The sequence below is a fragment of the Scomber japonicus genome, chromosome 8 (genome assembly GCF_027409825.1).
Source record: "Scomber japonicus isolate fScoJap1 chromosome 8, fScoJap1.pri, whole genome shotgun sequence".
NCBI lineage: Eukaryota > Metazoa > Chordata > Actinopteri > Scombriformes > Scombridae > Scomber > Scomber japonicus.
Genome location: NC_070585.1, coordinates 10,480,368 through 10,497,490, shown reverse-complemented (window position 1 = coordinate 10,497,490; position 17,123 = coordinate 10,480,368). Strand labels below are relative to the sequence as shown.

Genomic DNA, 17,123 nt, shown 5'->3' with positions numbered 1-17,123 from the left:
TGTGAAATAAGAAAAAGGATCAATTATGAGGAGCAGGTTTCATGAGACAGGCCAGAACAGGTCAGATTCCAGTGGTAAGCTATGAATAGAGTGCCGTGGGAACCCGCTGTCTGCCTCCTGTCGGTTTTCTTTGCATTGACACACAGGCGGAGCAGCAAAAGGTGTGCTGAATGAGTGAACGAGTGACAGGGCTATTGTACTTAGAGCACAGAGGCAGGAGGATTAGTCTCCCTTTGGCACTGAGGGCTGAGATGGTCCAGTGTGCGAAGGGAATCTGTCATCAACTGAGCTGCAGGTGGTCCAGAGGTCCAGGCAGACCATTCGACCCCTCGATGTGAGAAAACAAGACGAGTTTTCTGCTGGGAGCTCAATGATATTTACCCTGGAATCTGATTCCCTGCACCTTCTTTCTCTCCTCCTCACCTCACATCATCATTGTTATGGAGCCACTTTCACTCGTCCCAGTGGGGCCTGAGCCTGTGCAGCGAGGATAATAATGGTTTTCCCTGCAGGAAGGGGAAACAAGATTATGGTTTTTCAATTAGAGGAAACTCTGAAAAACATGCAAGCCTGTGAGGTAGCAAAACGCGCCACATAAGGCCTACATTTCCACGCTTCCATTTTTCCAATTTTTTTTTTTTTTTTTCAGAATCCCTCGCAGCTCATTCAAAGGTGACCCGCAGTTGACTGAACGTATTTCTGGGCCAAGGCACTCTGCTAAATCATGACTCTCAGTAAAGTTTGGATGAGTGTCTTATAAGGGGCGTGATGAGACAGGTCTCATAAAGATGACAGAGAGCTCTGCGTGTCACCAGTCCTTGCCAGGAAACCCTGGTGATTAACGAGGGCCAGGACACCTCTGCTAATAAGACTCATCTCTTTAATTGGCTCTATGATACGACTGTGCAAATGGCCCAGGGTGCAGATCTGTGTTAAGCGTCAATCTTTGCTCTGTGTCCATTTTTGCATGCATACAGAGTGTGTGGGGCATTGGGTGTGTCTGCATGTGCATTGCGCATGTGTGGGTGTACGGCTGATGTATGTGCCTGTGATTAGCTTTTTCACTTCCCTTGTACGAGGATACGAGCCAGAAGATGAGGTAGGGGAGCCTCATTAGAAAGAGAGCACTCCTATTGCTGGTCCAAGATTTAACACCTCACCCAATAATAATTTATTCAATCTATTCTTAAGTATTGCATGCACTGGTAGATAGGGGTTAGGTTATGTAAGAGTGTGACAGTGCCTAGTTTGAATGTGATATGATGGCAATTATAAATCCAAAGGAGACGACAGATGGAGAGGTACTTTAAAGGTTCAGCAGGTATAAGTAGAACTACTCTGCTGCCGGATCAGTCCCCAGGAGAAAGGGTTGGAGGGGGGGGGGGGGGGGGGGGGTGTTGGAATTAGACAAGAAGAGAGAGTGCAGACACAGAAAGAGAGAGCTGGTCCTCGTTAGCACACAATTCATCAGTCCTGCAAGGTCAGGGTTCAGGGAGCCCTGAGGGGTGATGTGTGACCCCCTCACCTCTCACCCGTGACCCACCAGGCAGCACCTGGAGCTGAGGTATTTCCTCATAACCTTTACTTGTAACATTTTGTCTCAATAACTTATTCACAACTGGGCGGGGTGCGGCCTTACAGCTCATGTCTGAGTGGCTTTGAATGGCTGTAAATTTGAGTAGTATCTGCAGTGTACATCAGGTAAACTCCCATGTGTCCCGTGTTTGGAGAGCAGGGAGTGGTTGAAACTGGGTGAAAAGGGAGTGGAGGGCACAGAGAGGAAGGAGGAAATGCAGAGAGGACAGGGAGGTACAGGAGACTGGGTGGAGGAGGTGGAGGAGGGAGGTCAGGGTCACAGCTGCGATAAAGAGGTCAGAATGAAAGATGTTGCTTTAGTCCAGCCGCGAGGAAAATAAACATCCTCCTAAAAATAGCTCGGAGACCTGATCATCTGTCATATCTGCTGCCTCGGCCAGGTGTGAGCAACTTTGATAACGGACCTGGAATCTGCTGACTTCTCGGAGCTAAACCGGGTTTATAATGTGAAGAATGTGTCCTGGGGGAGGAGGGCGGCTGAGTAACTTCTCTAGAGTCTAACAAAACAGAGTCTGATTATTTTGACCCCTCCAATAAATATGACACAGCGGTCTTAACTCATATCTGCCAACTGACCAGTAAGTCTTAAACTCTGACCTTTCAACCCAGCCTTCTTACTCTCCATATGTCTTAATTTCCCGTGAAGAATTTTTCCTGCCTGCTGGCCCTGGCAGAGGAGAGCTGCTTGGAAATCAGTTTGAGTAAAAAGTTTTCTTTACTGGCTGATAGACAGATTGTAGTGTGAATGAGTCCAACGGCTCTGGGCAAATAAGACAAGCAGGAACACACACACCACTGTGCTTCCCTCTGCCTATCTCTCTTTCTCTGTTTCTCCCTGTTGCCCCCCTCCCTCATCACTTCTTCCGGTGCCCCTCCTTCCTTTATTTATGCCTGCAGAGCCACTTTGTTGTGCTTTTAGTGGCTGGGTTTGTAGATGGAGCAGATGCTGGAGCTGATATTCCCTGATTCTGCACCGAGCCGAGATAAGAGCAGATTTATGCTAGAGTGAGGGAGCATGGGAGTAATTGCTGAGGCTTTGATGATGCGGCTGAGAGCACTCGTGTACCCTCGGCTGCTTACTAACAAGGACATCCTCAGATTTAGGAGTTTGTCTCCCTGGGTTTTAAAGTGTGTTTGTTTTTAGTGTATATATTCAGTTGCCAAAGGTATGTTTGTGCAAGGGTGCGATGCTTCCTTTTTTTCTTTATCTTTTGTTTCCCAACATGTAGGCGGGTATGTGCACAAGTGTATGCATTAGCTGTGATTATTCTTGTGTCTTTGTTTTGAAGGCGTGTCAGAATTACTGTACATGTATGTGTGTATGTGTGTGAGTGTGAGTGTGAGTGTGTGTGTGTGTGTGTGTATGTGTACGAGCATTACACACTGCACACCTCCTCCAGGATTTTTATTGCCTCTTTTTTTTCATAGCAGCACTGAATCACACTCAGCTGGAAACATATGACATAATCAGTATGACAGATAACATTCTATCTATCTAGATAAGGTTATCTCATTGTGATTTTCTATGGTTCAAATATAAGCATATTTTCCCAGAAACAGATGACGGCTACTGCTAGATTTGAAATAAAGACATGTTGAGAGGATGTTTCTCCAGCGCCACTGTCATTCTGAAAGCATGCACAGCTAGTCAGCTACCATGCTACATCTTAAAGTATACATATATGATCAACGCTACAGTGGCCTACATTCATACACTGCACCTGCCAGAGGTGAGGGGGAAAAAGGCAACACACTTATGAGGCTGTTGGTGCAACTTTATACTGTGCTCTGATTAAAGTTGGAATCTAATGGCTCTTGAGCTGAGTATTGAAGTGAGATGAATCATCTGTGCAGTGTCCCCGGGTGATGATGTCACCGAGGACATGTCAACGACACGTCCCTGCAACAATGACATGTTAATCCCGGGGGCTTTAGAGCCTGACCTGACTCTTGACTGTTGCAAGTGGGCTCCGACAGGACAGATACCTTTGTGAGGCATTCAAACACACACACACACATACACTTACACAATCACACACATGCCGGAGTACACAATACGCACACAAATCTTATCTTTCTGCCTGCCCTGGCCATCACCCCAGGTCTTCCTGTTTTTCTCAGGGGCCCTGAAAGATCCCTTCTCCCTGCAGCCGGCAGCAGAGTCGGGTGAGGCTGTAGTGCTGCCGGGTGAGACACTTTGAAGAGTATCTACTGTAGAGAGAGAGAGAGGGGGGTGATAAGTGGAAGATCATTAGAAGCCCTGAGCTCGAGCCAAATAGAATTAGATGACACATGCCACAAGATCACAGTGCAGGCCAAAATCAGAAAGGACACTGGGATTAAATGAGACGCTAAATCCCTCTGTATCATTTAGCGACAATAATTTCTTCAACACGTCAGCTCTGTGGGCTACTTGTTTCAATTCCAGTCCCACCAAAGAGAGCCAGCGCTGGGTTCAGAGGGGGAGAGCAATGAGTCAGATCCTGTGCTCCAATTATATCTGCATTCTGCAGTCTGCTCTTTAAAGCAAACACACACATCCTCACATAAGACAAAAAAACACAGCACAGGCAGAAAGACACACTTTGAAATCCACACTGCAGGCAAAGCTGCCAAGAAATGCATGTAGCAGTCAGAAAATAACAGACTGGAAAACAGAATCACACGTGACATGCACACACACACACACACACACACACACACACACACACACACGCACACACCACTTGAACAGGAGCTTGTTGACCATCACACAGCCAAGGGACTGTGAAGAAGGGGGGGGGGGGGGGGGGTTCGGTAGGGTGAGCTCACAGAGGTCGCTTTGAAGTTTCTATTCAGGTCTTTGTCCCATTCAGACTGCTGGCAGTAGACATCTCTACTAGAGCCTGGCCCCTCCCATCGTCACACCGTCTTCTCACTCACTCACACACACACACACACACACACACACACACACACACACACACACACACACTCCAAAAGAAAAGAAGGCACGTCCGCAGGTCCTGTCCATCACACAGGCCTTAATTAGAGTGGCTTTCGAATGCACCCTTTTGTACCCTTCTCACTCTCTCCTCTTTCTTTAACCCCCACCTTCTTACCCTCTCTCTCTCTCTCTCTCTCTCTCTCTCTCTCTCTCTCTCTCCCTCTTTCTCTCCACTCATCTCACTCTCTTTCACCAGCTCCCCACCCTCCCGTCTTTTTTCTCTCATCCCTCCCTCTCTCTTCTAACCCTCTTTCACTTTTGTTGCCCTCCTTTTCTTGGCAGGGAGTGAGGCACCTCTCCAGACGTTTTCTTCTCTGTGCCTTGAGCCCCCGCTATCCCTCCCTACTTCTCCCACCCATCTGGGAGCTGAGTGTGACCTAATGTTTGACAGACAAGTAGCCTTGGAGAAAGGACTCATCTATCAGAGGCTTGTAATTCTATTAGAATGGACAGAACAGCCCCCCAGGCCAGCGTTTGGCATATTCTCTCCATCAATTTAGCTCTTCTCTAAACCCTCTGGGCCACAGGCCTACAAAATGCAGTTTATGCTAACAAATAATCACAGCGAGTTAATAACATGTGTGTGTGTGTGTGTGTGTGTGTGTGTGTGTGTGTGTCTGTGTGTGTCTGTGCATGTCCAAACTTTCTACCCATTTTTTTTTCATCTGGAATTGTCAAGCGTCAAGTTCTTTGATATTAAGCTTCAAAGAACGATTTCTCTTTTCAAATTCTAATCTCATCGGAGAGGCTAAAAAGGTACAATGCAGGGAACTGTGGCGAGTTAAGATAGGAGGATCAGAACCAGCTACTAATCAGGATTGTTATCAAGATCCCCAAATGTTTATATGTAGACACAGATGGCTACACGAAACATCTATTGTCTTGTTATCAGACCTAATTACTGATATGACAGAAGAGGAGAGGAGAGAAGAGGAGAGAAGTGATGAGAAGAGAAGAGGAGAAAGAGAAGAGAAGAGGAGAAAAGAAGAGAAGAGGTTTTTGATTACATCTCCTGCTGGGATGTTAAATCGAGGAGGACATGTTTAGTGCAGATTGTTATTTGTCTGTAATCAGCGCTTTCCTGTCAGTCATGATGACTGAGCTGAGGAGAGGAGAGGAGGTAGAGCGAAGCAAAAAGAACGAGAAGAGAAGAGGAAGACGTCTGGACAGCAATCAAGCGTCTAAGCTACCACAACAGGAAATGTAAGTCTGCGGATGCCCCAGCTGTTGTGTAGTTTGGCCTTGTTGCTGCTGCTTCTGCTGCTCTAGACAAATCAAAGCAGCATGAATAGCTCATACAACAACTTTCAAGTGTCAGCCTCTGAAAATAGTCAGTTTACATTAACGGTATTTTCCCACTGTTTCAACGAGCCAGTGTTTTGAGTGAACCCATGTTGTTTCCTCCAGTGTGATGGCAGCAAACACTTGTACCTCGCGTGAGACGGAGGGGAAACATTTGTGTGTCTCTGTTAAGTGCTTGTGTTTCTGTGAGGATGTGTTGTCCCACTGGTTAATGGCTGCTGGATATTGATTACAGCTGGAACGTCCGAGTCACATGTTCCTCGTCCCCTCCAGATAACGAGGGTTAACCACTTGACCCCGTGCATGCCGAGGGGCTCCGCTCATACCTGGATCCACCGGCCTCAGCTAAAAGCCACAGCTCTGGTGAGGCCGCAACCCTCTGGTCTCCAGGCTTGCCCCGTAGATCATGGCTGTGTCATGGAGCCACACCAGAGGGAAACGTGCCAGACTTCATTAAGGGCAGATTAAAAGCAAGAGGCGGCCACTTAAACTGTGATTTATTTTCACTGTGAGGTTGCTGGACTGAGTACAGGCCCGCAGCGGCCTCGGCCCAGAATGGTGATGTCATGGTTTCAGTGTTTGCGAAGTGTAAATATCAGATTGAGAAGGAACTATGTCCTCAGCTGCAGGGTTCATCTTGGAGTTTCAGAGAAAGAAAGAAAATACCAAAAGCAACGGCGAATGCTTTACTATTTTCCATTTAAGAGCCAAAACCAGAGAATCCGCAACAATCAGCTGATGGTTTCAGTCATGCGTCAAGTAAAAATGCCAAGATGTGAACATTTGACCCAAAAATCTTTTTGAATTTGCAGGTTTCAATTGGACAAAGCAACCTTGGGCTCTTCTTGGCATTTTTCGCCATTTTCTGACATTTTCTAGACTAAACAATGAATTAATGAACAAAACAAACAGTCAGTGAGCTAAAAGATACTGAACATAATCTTTAGTCCAAGCCCATACTCCATATTGTAGCGTGCAGAGAGCGTCTGTAGCTTCCCTGGTATCAAAGTACATTGAGGCTATTTATAGAAGCACTAATCACAGCCACCTATACACATTAACACAATGACCTCATTCCTTGAAAACGCCACTATTTCATAGGTGGCTGTCTGACGGGTTTGGGGGGGGGGGGGGGGGGGGGGGCGGGGGCTAATCTAACTGCCTTCCATGGTATCACTGAACATTCACTGTACTCCTTTGTCCCTACATGTACTGCACTACATGTCAGGTTACATAAAGCTTTTTTGTGTTTATGTAGAGGAATGTGGACAGTCCATTATCTGCTACATACCCTACATAATCCTCTTGCACTGAAATGTGTGTGTGTGTGTGTGTGTGTGTTGTGTTTGTGCCACGTGTGCAGCTATATGCAGTCGTAAAAGATTTATGTTGATTGCTTCCCAAGGCAAATCTCTGTATAATATTATACTTGGCTAATACAGTGTTTTTGATTCTACTGATCCCAGGCTGTGGTTTGATCACACTCCTAGGACAACAACATGGCATGTCCACGATTATCGTCACGGAGCCGCGTTCCTATTGGTCAGTCATCTTTGGCCGCAGCTGTGACAGCCATCAAAGCTGGTCTCAGGCAGCTTTTCATTGGCTCGGAGCTGATCAGGTATCCATCTGTGTCCCTGCGATTGGCCGCTGGGGTATCAGGTATCCCAGACGTCCAAGCCTTCAAACGGGACATGCCAGCTCTGTGGCAACTGGCCTGTGTTTGCAGTTACTATGACGACGCTATGATCCTCTGTAGCCAGGCTCCTGAGGATGCAGCCGTGGCACTCCAACTTCTGAGGCCCCCCTGTTATCTCAAACACACACACATGCACAAAGACACACACACACACACACACACACACACACACACGCACACACACACACACATACATGCACAGATGGAAACACACATGTATAAATAGCCCACATTTAGATAATTAGAGTGTATAATCATTTGGGTGTAAACCTGATGTTGAGCTGTCGGCTTATTGTTTCACAAAGATTTATGGGCTGTCAGGGCACCACAGGATGTAATCAAAATTATTTCTGGAAGCGTGTGATGTGTCTTTAAATGTCTGTTATCTTTACTTTCCAATTACACTGAATTCCCCTCCTGTACCCTTTGAATCGATTTCATCACAGCCATTAGGGGGCGGCATTGATTGAATAAATGAAACAAAATTAAGAGAAGCTCTCTCTCTCTCACACACACACATTCTCGCTCTCTCTTTCTTGCCCACTCTGTCTCTCTCTCTCTGTCTCCCACACACACACACACACACACACAAAGGGGGCACAGACATGGACATGATCAATTATGTGTCAAGCATTTCTTCCTCAGTGAATGAATGGCCCAATGACTATAGGCTACCGACCGTCCATTGTCTATTGACACTGGAGACTAAGTTCTCATGCAGTTCATTATCCCAAAAGGGGACAACTAGAAAGAGATCCAAAGAGACCATTAATCATCATTCCCTTCAAAGAGAAAAAAAGAAAGAGTGGACCTAAATAAGTGATACTGTCATCCTAGACAGTAAATTCTAAACATAAATTAAAGAATTAAAATAAACATACAGAAAGATGTATGGCGCTACATTAAAATGATAGCAAAGTTATATGAATATATATGTGAGGAATATGTTCACTAATTCGCTTATCCTACCTACCACAGACTTAATTATTATTCCCTATAGAAAGATTATGATAGGCCAGCACAGGGCAAAAATGTTACAGACACAAGCAGGTCCTGGGTTTAAAGGGGCCAAAGTTTTGTTCCTGTAAGCACTTTTACGCACAGTCCAGCAGCTTATTACGCTCATTTCCCTCACCAAAGCATTCAGTATGACGAGCAACTCCAAAGTTCATTTCAATTTGGGTCGATGGCTCGGACCGAGGTGGTTGTGGTGGATATACGGGGGAGGGCGGGGGGGGGGTCAACCCAATAACACCCCCCCCACCCCATACACACACACACACACACACACACACACACACATAAACCCCCTCTTCTCACTCCCCCCTCTTCTCTCCTCTGCCCACCATCCACCCCTCCACGTCCCCATAAATGCCTTTGCTTCCTGCTTCCAACTTCGGACAGAGCGCTGTGATTGGCCACGGCTCTCAGTGTGGGCTGTTCCTCGCAGCGCTCGCTTCAGCTCGGGTTACAGTTGAGCTGGAGCTGCTGCACACAGCGGAGCGCAGAGACTTTTCTACATGCTCGAAAGAAAAAATATGCACCGGCATGGAAATGTTGGCGAGCGGATTTAGATCCACGGATCGGACCAGCGAGCAGGTCTAATCTCACTTGACCACTTTTTGTTTTTGCGCCTGTTGTGTCCAAGCAGCACCCAAAAAAGAAAAAAGAAAAGAGGGGGGCACGTATAAATTTACGCACTGGCCGCGCAGCATGCCTGAGTTGGACTAGAGGCGACCCTGCTGGAGCGCAACACGCTGAGAGCCTGGAGGGATATTTACAATAGAAACTCCATTCCTTTTTCCAAGAAGAAGAATAGCAGAGGGGCGGAGGAGTGAAAGATAACACTGGAATGAAGTGGAGCTCAGGATTCCCAGCGTGCTGCGGAGTTGTGACTGATGGATGAATGTGGTCATCTGTAGGCTATATACAGCGACAGGTACAGACACCATCAGGGGAGCTTTGACAAAAAGGAACGGCGCAGCGCATGATCGACAGCTGCATCGCCCCTAAAAACTGTGCGATCGGTTAGATCTGTGTCATCATCACACATCGAATCGTATCGCTGAGTTATATCTCTATATAGATTTTTTTTAAAAGGTCGTGAAGAGGCTGTTTTCGTCTCAGCCACAGGTCAACCAGGACACTCGGGGCTGCTTTTTCACCCCCTTCAGATCCTATTAAGAAACCGAGAGGCTTCTTCTCACGTCCTGTGGACAGTTCAGTCAAGGACACAGGGGTCTGAAGCAGATTTTTTAAGAAAAAGGACAGAAGGACATGTATCTGATATCGACCTCACATGCTCCCGACTGATCGACGCTCACCTTCCCACCGGGCGAACCACAGATATTGGCTGCCAGGCGCACTGTCCGACGCTCTGAGTTATCGACTCACTGTCTGTACGTTTATCAGAATGGCGGGACTCGGTTGTTGGAAGTATTACCTCTGGATCTTTATTTTAATGTGCAGGTCGGCGTTACCCTCAGCGAAATCGTTGGAGACTATAATTTGGAGCTCGCAGAATTCCAAGTAAGTCTCCTATTTCATTTGTACAAGCGTGCCAAACTCGTTGGGTGTGTGCGTAATGGTGGACTTAACATTTCAGGAAAAAGTTGCCATTGTGTGCAAGTTGGGTTAAATGTTCTGTTAAATGTGCCAATTATGCGCAAAAGAAAATAATGTATTTAGTTATAATTGTCATTCCTGCGCCGCGGCGTTCTCTTGTTGATTTATTTCTCAGTGGGGAATTTCCCAACACCAAAGAAACACAGCAAACACAGGCTCATACAATCTACAGTAGGCCTCACTTAGATCGCAATAATAGAAGGTTAATTATAGCAATTTATAACAATACTACACGCACCATTTTATTACCACACTGAGGGTAAAGTCTACTTGGACAGCCATATCAGAGTTTAAAGAGTTGTCCACTCCTTCCCTATAATTTCCTGTAATTGGTGTAATCACCTGAGCACAGATTGAAAGAGAAACAAAAGTAAAGTGTGCCAAGCGTGTCAAGGTGTGGTCCAGTTAATTGGATCGAGGATATTTCCCAGATCAGTCCAGTCTCAGGAGCCCTGAATACGGGCTACCTGACTCCTGGGAGGGCCACTGCTACGTCCCAACTTTCCAAGTTTGAATTCAGTTTACCCACAAAAAATATGTGAGGAGATGGTTTCAGATATCAGAGCAACACATATTTGAAAGGAATTTAAAAAAAAAATCATTCTTAATTATCCTGGCTTGGATCCAGTCTAATTTCTCAACATCAAAAGTCAAGGGCAAGTTTCTCAAAAGCAAGAAGCTGAAGCTGAAAAAAAAAATCATATTATTCTCATCAAAACAAGTAGAGTGAGCCCAGACTGCTGATAATAAAACACGCTCTGGTAACAATTATCGCCCACTTAGACTTGACTCCCACATTTGCATGATGTTGGAAGGCATACAAAAGGGGAAAATAAACTAAAAAGGAGAAAAAAAATGCCCTCCTGTATTTCTGAGGAGCTGACCTTCATTTGAGCTCACAGCACCAAGGGGAAATGGAGAGTAGCCTCTACCAGCTTATAACTAGAACTTATTCATTCAAGTGAATCCATAATATCCCCCAAATGTCAGATGTCATAGGAGCTCGTTGTGCAGTCAGTGACTATGAATATTGCTGCCATGTTCATTGGAGTGTGTGTCTATATATATGTGTGTGTGTGTGTGTGTGTGTGTGTGTGTGTGTGTGGCCCTGTCCTAATGGTAAGACTACGGCCCATCAGCTTTTATTTGACTATGGCTGCAGAGGTGTTGGAACAATGAGTGTTGTCAGACAGTGATATTACACATTTATACACACACATACAGAACATGCACATCCAAAAAAAACCTCACACCTTATGTCAGTCATGAGTAGACAAATGGGGGGAAAAAAGAAAAAAAAAAAAAGAAAAAGAGGGAGACATTTATTGATTGATGATGTCACCTGGAGGGAATGTCTTAGAAGGTTACCATGCTGGTTTAGGGGGATTGGAAGATCATTTCTCCATCTGTTTCTCCACTTTCCTTCTTGTAAAACCCCCATGCCGGCCGAATATTTCATAAAGTTCACAGTGGAACAATAATGCACTCTCCAAAGTGTTCTCTCAACCTAATTATCCCGCTGCTCCGCGCTTAGAAAACAATAGACAATTATCTTGCCGTGTGCAGGTTTTGCAATAACAGAAGACAAACCTGTTTTTCCTCTGAAATCTATCAGTCAGCAGTGCTGTCTGATAGGCAATAAAAAAAAGAGGGGGTTAGTTGTACAGCAAGCAGCATCAGTCATCATTGCTTTGTTTTTTTTCACATCCATCTCTCTGTCTTGGCCTATATTGCTTCACAGTGATAACACAGACAGAGAAAGGCCTATAGAAATGTACAGTACACTATCTTATGACTTATCTAGATTTACGATGTCTTACTTCCTGTTCCCACTTTGGGGAGCACTGCTGCCTCAGCTAATAAATTAATCTGGCCCTTTGCTTGCACACTCTACCACATACACACAAAATATAACAATACCAGCGCCTCCCCACAGGACATGAGTTATGAGACAAAGTATAGGAAAGCAGCAGGTTTGGGCCACTATGGTGTGTGTGTGTGTGTGTGGTTTTTTTTGTTCTGTATGTGCGTGTGCAGGCTTGTGTGTCCCGCTTTTATGCGCTGGGTCCATGCGAGTGTTCCTGCAGTTATGGATTTCCATGCGAGGATGCTATCACTCCAGCGCTTGCGTTATCAATAACTAGGGTTTTCTTAATTGATTTCCTCTCAGCGTGCTTGAACAGGCAACATATATCATCAGCGTAGAGCCGTCTGGAAAGAAGAAGAAGGAGAAGAAGAAGAAGAAACATCTTTGAGTATTAGTTTTGCTTGAAGATGTATCAGACCGTTTTGATATTTAATGTGAGGGCGGATGAGTGAAATGGCAAGGCGGAGGGGGGAGGTAGGGGGGAGCAGGAGGGTTAGTTTCGGTGGAGGCGCAGCCGTGCAGAAGAAGACTGGATGTGTCAACGTCCTCGGCCGGTAAAAAAAAAAATCGTCTTAACATTTGATCAGAGCAAATCGGATTAGTTCTCATTTAGCTGAGTGGGATTACTCCAGAAAATGTCACTTTGTTATGACTGATCACGTCCCATCGGTTTGGCTGCAGCTAGCACAGTAATGTACAGGCATACTACATAGGTACATACACACACAGACACTCACACACACACATATACACACTGTGTGCTCAGGAATGCTGCAGTGATGCCAATTTAATGATAATCTGACAAGGTTGCTATGAGTGGTTCCTGCACGTCCTCTAACCCTCCTTAGCTAATATTTACCTCATGACCTGTAGCAAGCACAGCGTGTTTGCAGCAGCTCAGGAGACAAACAAGATGATGGGAAAAACTGAAAACACTTTTGCACACCTCTGAAAACATGCAGTGAGAGAACAGCCACGGGCTGGCAAAGAGTCTGCTGCACTGATTTTGAACTCCCTCACATTTACGACGAGGCTTGGAAGCAGTTTGTAGACATTTTTTGGCCTCCGTCTGGGTTTTGAAGCCCGCAAAAGAACACAAAATAACATAATAGAGGTGCATGTGTTGATAAAAGTCAACTAAAGCCTCTGTTGCTGTGGGTCTTTGCCTACTTACTTTGCTTTCCAGTGACCTTAGCCGCTTGGCTCACAGTTTAACAGTTGACTGGTTTGGTTTATAACAAGCTTGCACGGTTTAAAGGTTCAGTGAGTTTGATGATTAAGCTGGATTTTTATTGCGTTATTTAGCAAACATACAACAAAACAACGACAACAAAAACAATTAGCATCGCAACCTTTACAGAGAAAAAACTAAATGATAGCATGGCTTTTTATTTGGCTGTTATTAGAAGAATATTATTAGCAGAATCTGTGCACAGAAGGCATAATTAAAGTTCAAGTTTTCTTTGTATGATTAGCTTTTTCCGCTAATGTAATTGCAGGGGGAGGCGTTTTTTTTTTCCCTTTGAGGTAATTAGGAAAAAACAAAACCTCTGCCATATCTTTCTTATTTTTAGAAACCGCTGTTATCAAAGCAAAATGTTTTCTTCTCAAACTCTTGAGAAACCAGCAACGCTTGCAAAGAAATGATGTTCTGAAAAATCTCCACTGTGCTCTTGTTTAAATATAACAAGGGGTAAAAATATAAAATAAAAAAAACAAACAGCAACTGCAAAACTTGAAACTGCCGCAACCTGTTGAACGAGAGCCGGGGCGAGACTGAAGGACTCGACCAGAAACAGGATTTGGTTCCCTGCAAAGAGTCCGGTGAATGCTCGCTGTAGTGCGGGTCACTGCTGAGAGGGTCAGAGGCCTGTTTTTGTTTCTTCCCTGCCCTGCGCCCTGCTGCTTGCCCCTTTTACCCCTGCGATATACACCTTCTCTCTCCTTGCCTCCCCGAGTTCCCCCCCCCTCCCCTCCTTTAGACACTGATCGTGTTTCTCTCTGATAGAGATCTCATTACACACAGAGAGGACTTAGAGCCTGAGCCCCACTCAGAGAGCAAGAGAGAGGGCCAACCAATAAGAAATACTTGTGCAAAGCAACTGGCCCACGGTGCTGTAAAGGCAGCCTGTGTCTCAGTATAAAGACAGCTGCGTTTGCTTTTATGTGCATGCACTTCTGTGTAGACATGTCTGTTGTTTCAGCGGTGTGTGTAGCGACAGATTCTTCATTTGGTTATCTACGTGAGGCACCTGGACTTAGAGAGGGGCTGTAGCTCTTCAGGACATTTCATGGAAAATGCTGCCCCCCCCTCCACTCCCCCCTCCCTACTTCATGGTTTCACTCCAGATGGACTCACTTTATCCGCTGGTGGTTTGGCTGCCACATCACTGAAAGCTGATCATACTGTTTTTGTGTGTTACTGATGCGTTCATTCCTTCATATTCAAGCAGCGGTGGACACAAAATCCAGCTTTGTCCCCCAAATTATGAGTCGCATTTGCAACCAATTTTGTTTTTGTTTTTTTTGTTTTTTTTTCATGTGCATGGACTAGTTCATGCGTACCCAACTGACCGCCATGACACATAGTTACATTTGTTTTTTCAAGATGTATCCGAAGGGCTGATTCACAAGTGGGGCAACAGCTGAATGCAATGAATTACTCAGAGGAACAAGCCAGAGCCGGAATGATCAGTTGATAATCAATTAGTTGACCAACAGATAAAGAAAAAAATAGATAGTTTTTTTTTTTTTGTCTTACCCAATGAATATCTAACACCTGACAGATCAGATCAAGATACTGAATCACATGCAACAATTGTGTAACGGTCTAAAGTATCCAAAGATAATGAAAAGCTACATATAAAGTTAACAGTGTAGAAAAATCTGTGATGGTTGGCACATTTTTATTTTTATATATCATCTTATTGCCAACACCTACAATTAAATAATCAGTTGTAATATTTTAAAATTGTTGTTTTATAATTTTCTCACTCAATCTCACTCTCCAATCTTTTATTTTCTTTTATAGATTAAATTCTTAAATTGCTACCCAGATAATAGTAGACAGCTTAATTAAATATGGAAATAATCATTAGTCACAGCCCTAGAACAAATATTTGATATAAATATTGATTCTGAGAACCAGACTTTGGAAACATCGGGCAGACAGAAGTTTTCAGGACAATTCAAATAGTTGTAAGTTGTCTGTTGTCAGGCAAAGAAACATGTGTTCAAATTGTTCAAACTTTCCGCAACTCAAGATATTGTTTAAAGTAGCAAACTACATAAAGAGATATAATTGGGCCAAAATAAACAAAGTAGCTGGTTATTTGATCACATTTTCCTCCAGTTTCACTTGTTTTCTAAAATGAAGTGAGCATTCTGTTTATACTTTATGTGTTCATACTGTAATTAAAAAACACTAAGGCTCTTATGAAAGGGACAAGTATAAGCTTATGGAAGTAAATGAGTGCTTGAGAGTGCATGTTGGTGTGCCATTGTTCTTTGTCAAGCCACAGTGGAGCATTAAGGAAGTGTTAGGAGCGTGCCAGTGTGCCCCTGTGAAAGTGTTGAGGGCCGAGTGGTGGAAGAGTGTGGAGTGGCTGAACAGTGGCTGCCTTACAGGCAGTTAGCGACCCAGCTTCATTAGTCGGAGGCCTGGCTGGCAGCAACCAGGAAGTTCCCTTCAGCTCCAGCTCTGCCAAGCAGAGGCACAGGCGCCGTGCTGGAAAGCTTCCCTTAAGATTTCTACTCATCTCCTCGTTGCCGCTTTAGCTGAATCAAGTGAAAATGTAGCGATGCAGAGTTACAGGAAGTAGGAAAAAATTGAATGGGCAAAGTCTGCCTTTTGTTTGCCATCTTAGCTCTTTTACATAAGAGCAGTTGAAAATAAGGGGATTAAACAGGAGAGGAAAGGAAGCTAATGTAGAGCGTTGAAACGCAGCCCTGGGCTCAACCGCACATCCTTTCAGTCCAGTGTAGAGCTCCCAGATTACTTCCATGTGTCAGTGCGAGGGGGAAAGAGAGGGAGAAAAGAAGAAAGAGGGACAGGGAGAGAGTAGTTGAGCAAGTGAAAAGCAAGCGGACTTGGATTGGTGGAGATCAGCGGCGGTGTTGGACAGTGGAACGGATCTGTGTGACAGCCATCTCTAAAACCATTACCCCTGTGGCTCCGACTCGGGAACTCGTAACCTCCTCCTCCGGACTGACCTCATAGACTTAACTCTTTCTCAGAGAACCCCTCTGTGCTGTGGAGGCAGACCTCATCAGACGCCAGTCCCAAGCAGCGGGCAGGCAACCTTAACAACCAGCTGCACTAGAAGTTCTTTAAAGACGTCATGAGTTGTCACCAGCATACAGGCAGCGAGGGATCTGTTTTCCCCCAGTTTGTGGCACTCCAAAGACTTTTGTGGGGAGGTTTGAATTTAGTGTGCCAGGGTTTTGGGGAAGGGGCTGACAAATCCTAACAATGAAAAAAATATGGATGGGATAGGACTAAGAGAGCATATTTATTAACAAATAAAAATGTCACGGTTTTACTGAAAATGTGAGCTTGCAGTGTAAAATAGGTTGTGAGTATCTCTTCTGTTTTTCAGTGCTGAAAAACAAAACTACAAAATATATAAATATATAAACAATCTCAACTCAAATACTACTTAATTTTACTAGTTTTTTCCAAGGTTTTCAGTTGCACTTCATGATCTTCCTCAGCACAAATGCTGGAAATTATTACTGGAACAGAAAGTATATTTTTGTCGAGGGTGAAACTTTATTGTTAACCTTTAACACAGTAGTTTAAAGTGGAAAAAAAGAACATATTAACTAAAGGTCCACTTAGGTTTTTTTTTTTTTTTTGCAGATGCAGTTAAAGACCTTAAATTATTTTAATGTATGTATTTCCATTGGTTTGCAATGTCAGGAATGAACTTTAATGTTCTACAAAAATATATTTTTTGTAGAACAATTATGATAATATAATATAATATAATATAATATAATATAATATAATATAATAATAAAACATCTCTAATGACTACTGTTGAACT

General features: G+C 44.4%; 1 protein-coding gene across 1 annotated transcript in view; it reads left to right on the top strand.

Annotated features, from left to right (window-relative positions):
• The first annotated feature begins 9,067 nt into the window (after positions 1 to 9,067).
• The window catches only part of efnb1 (ephrin-B1), a 56,012-nt gene continuing 47,956 nt past the window's right edge, over positions 9,068 to 17,123 (top strand). The window contains exon 1 of the mRNA XM_053324139.1: positions 9,068 to 10,112. Coding sequence (XP_053180114.1) covers positions 9,883 to 10,112 — 230 coding nt within the window. The 5' untranslated portion in view covers positions 9,068 to 9,882. The remainder of the gene's footprint in view (positions 10,113 to 17,123) is intronic.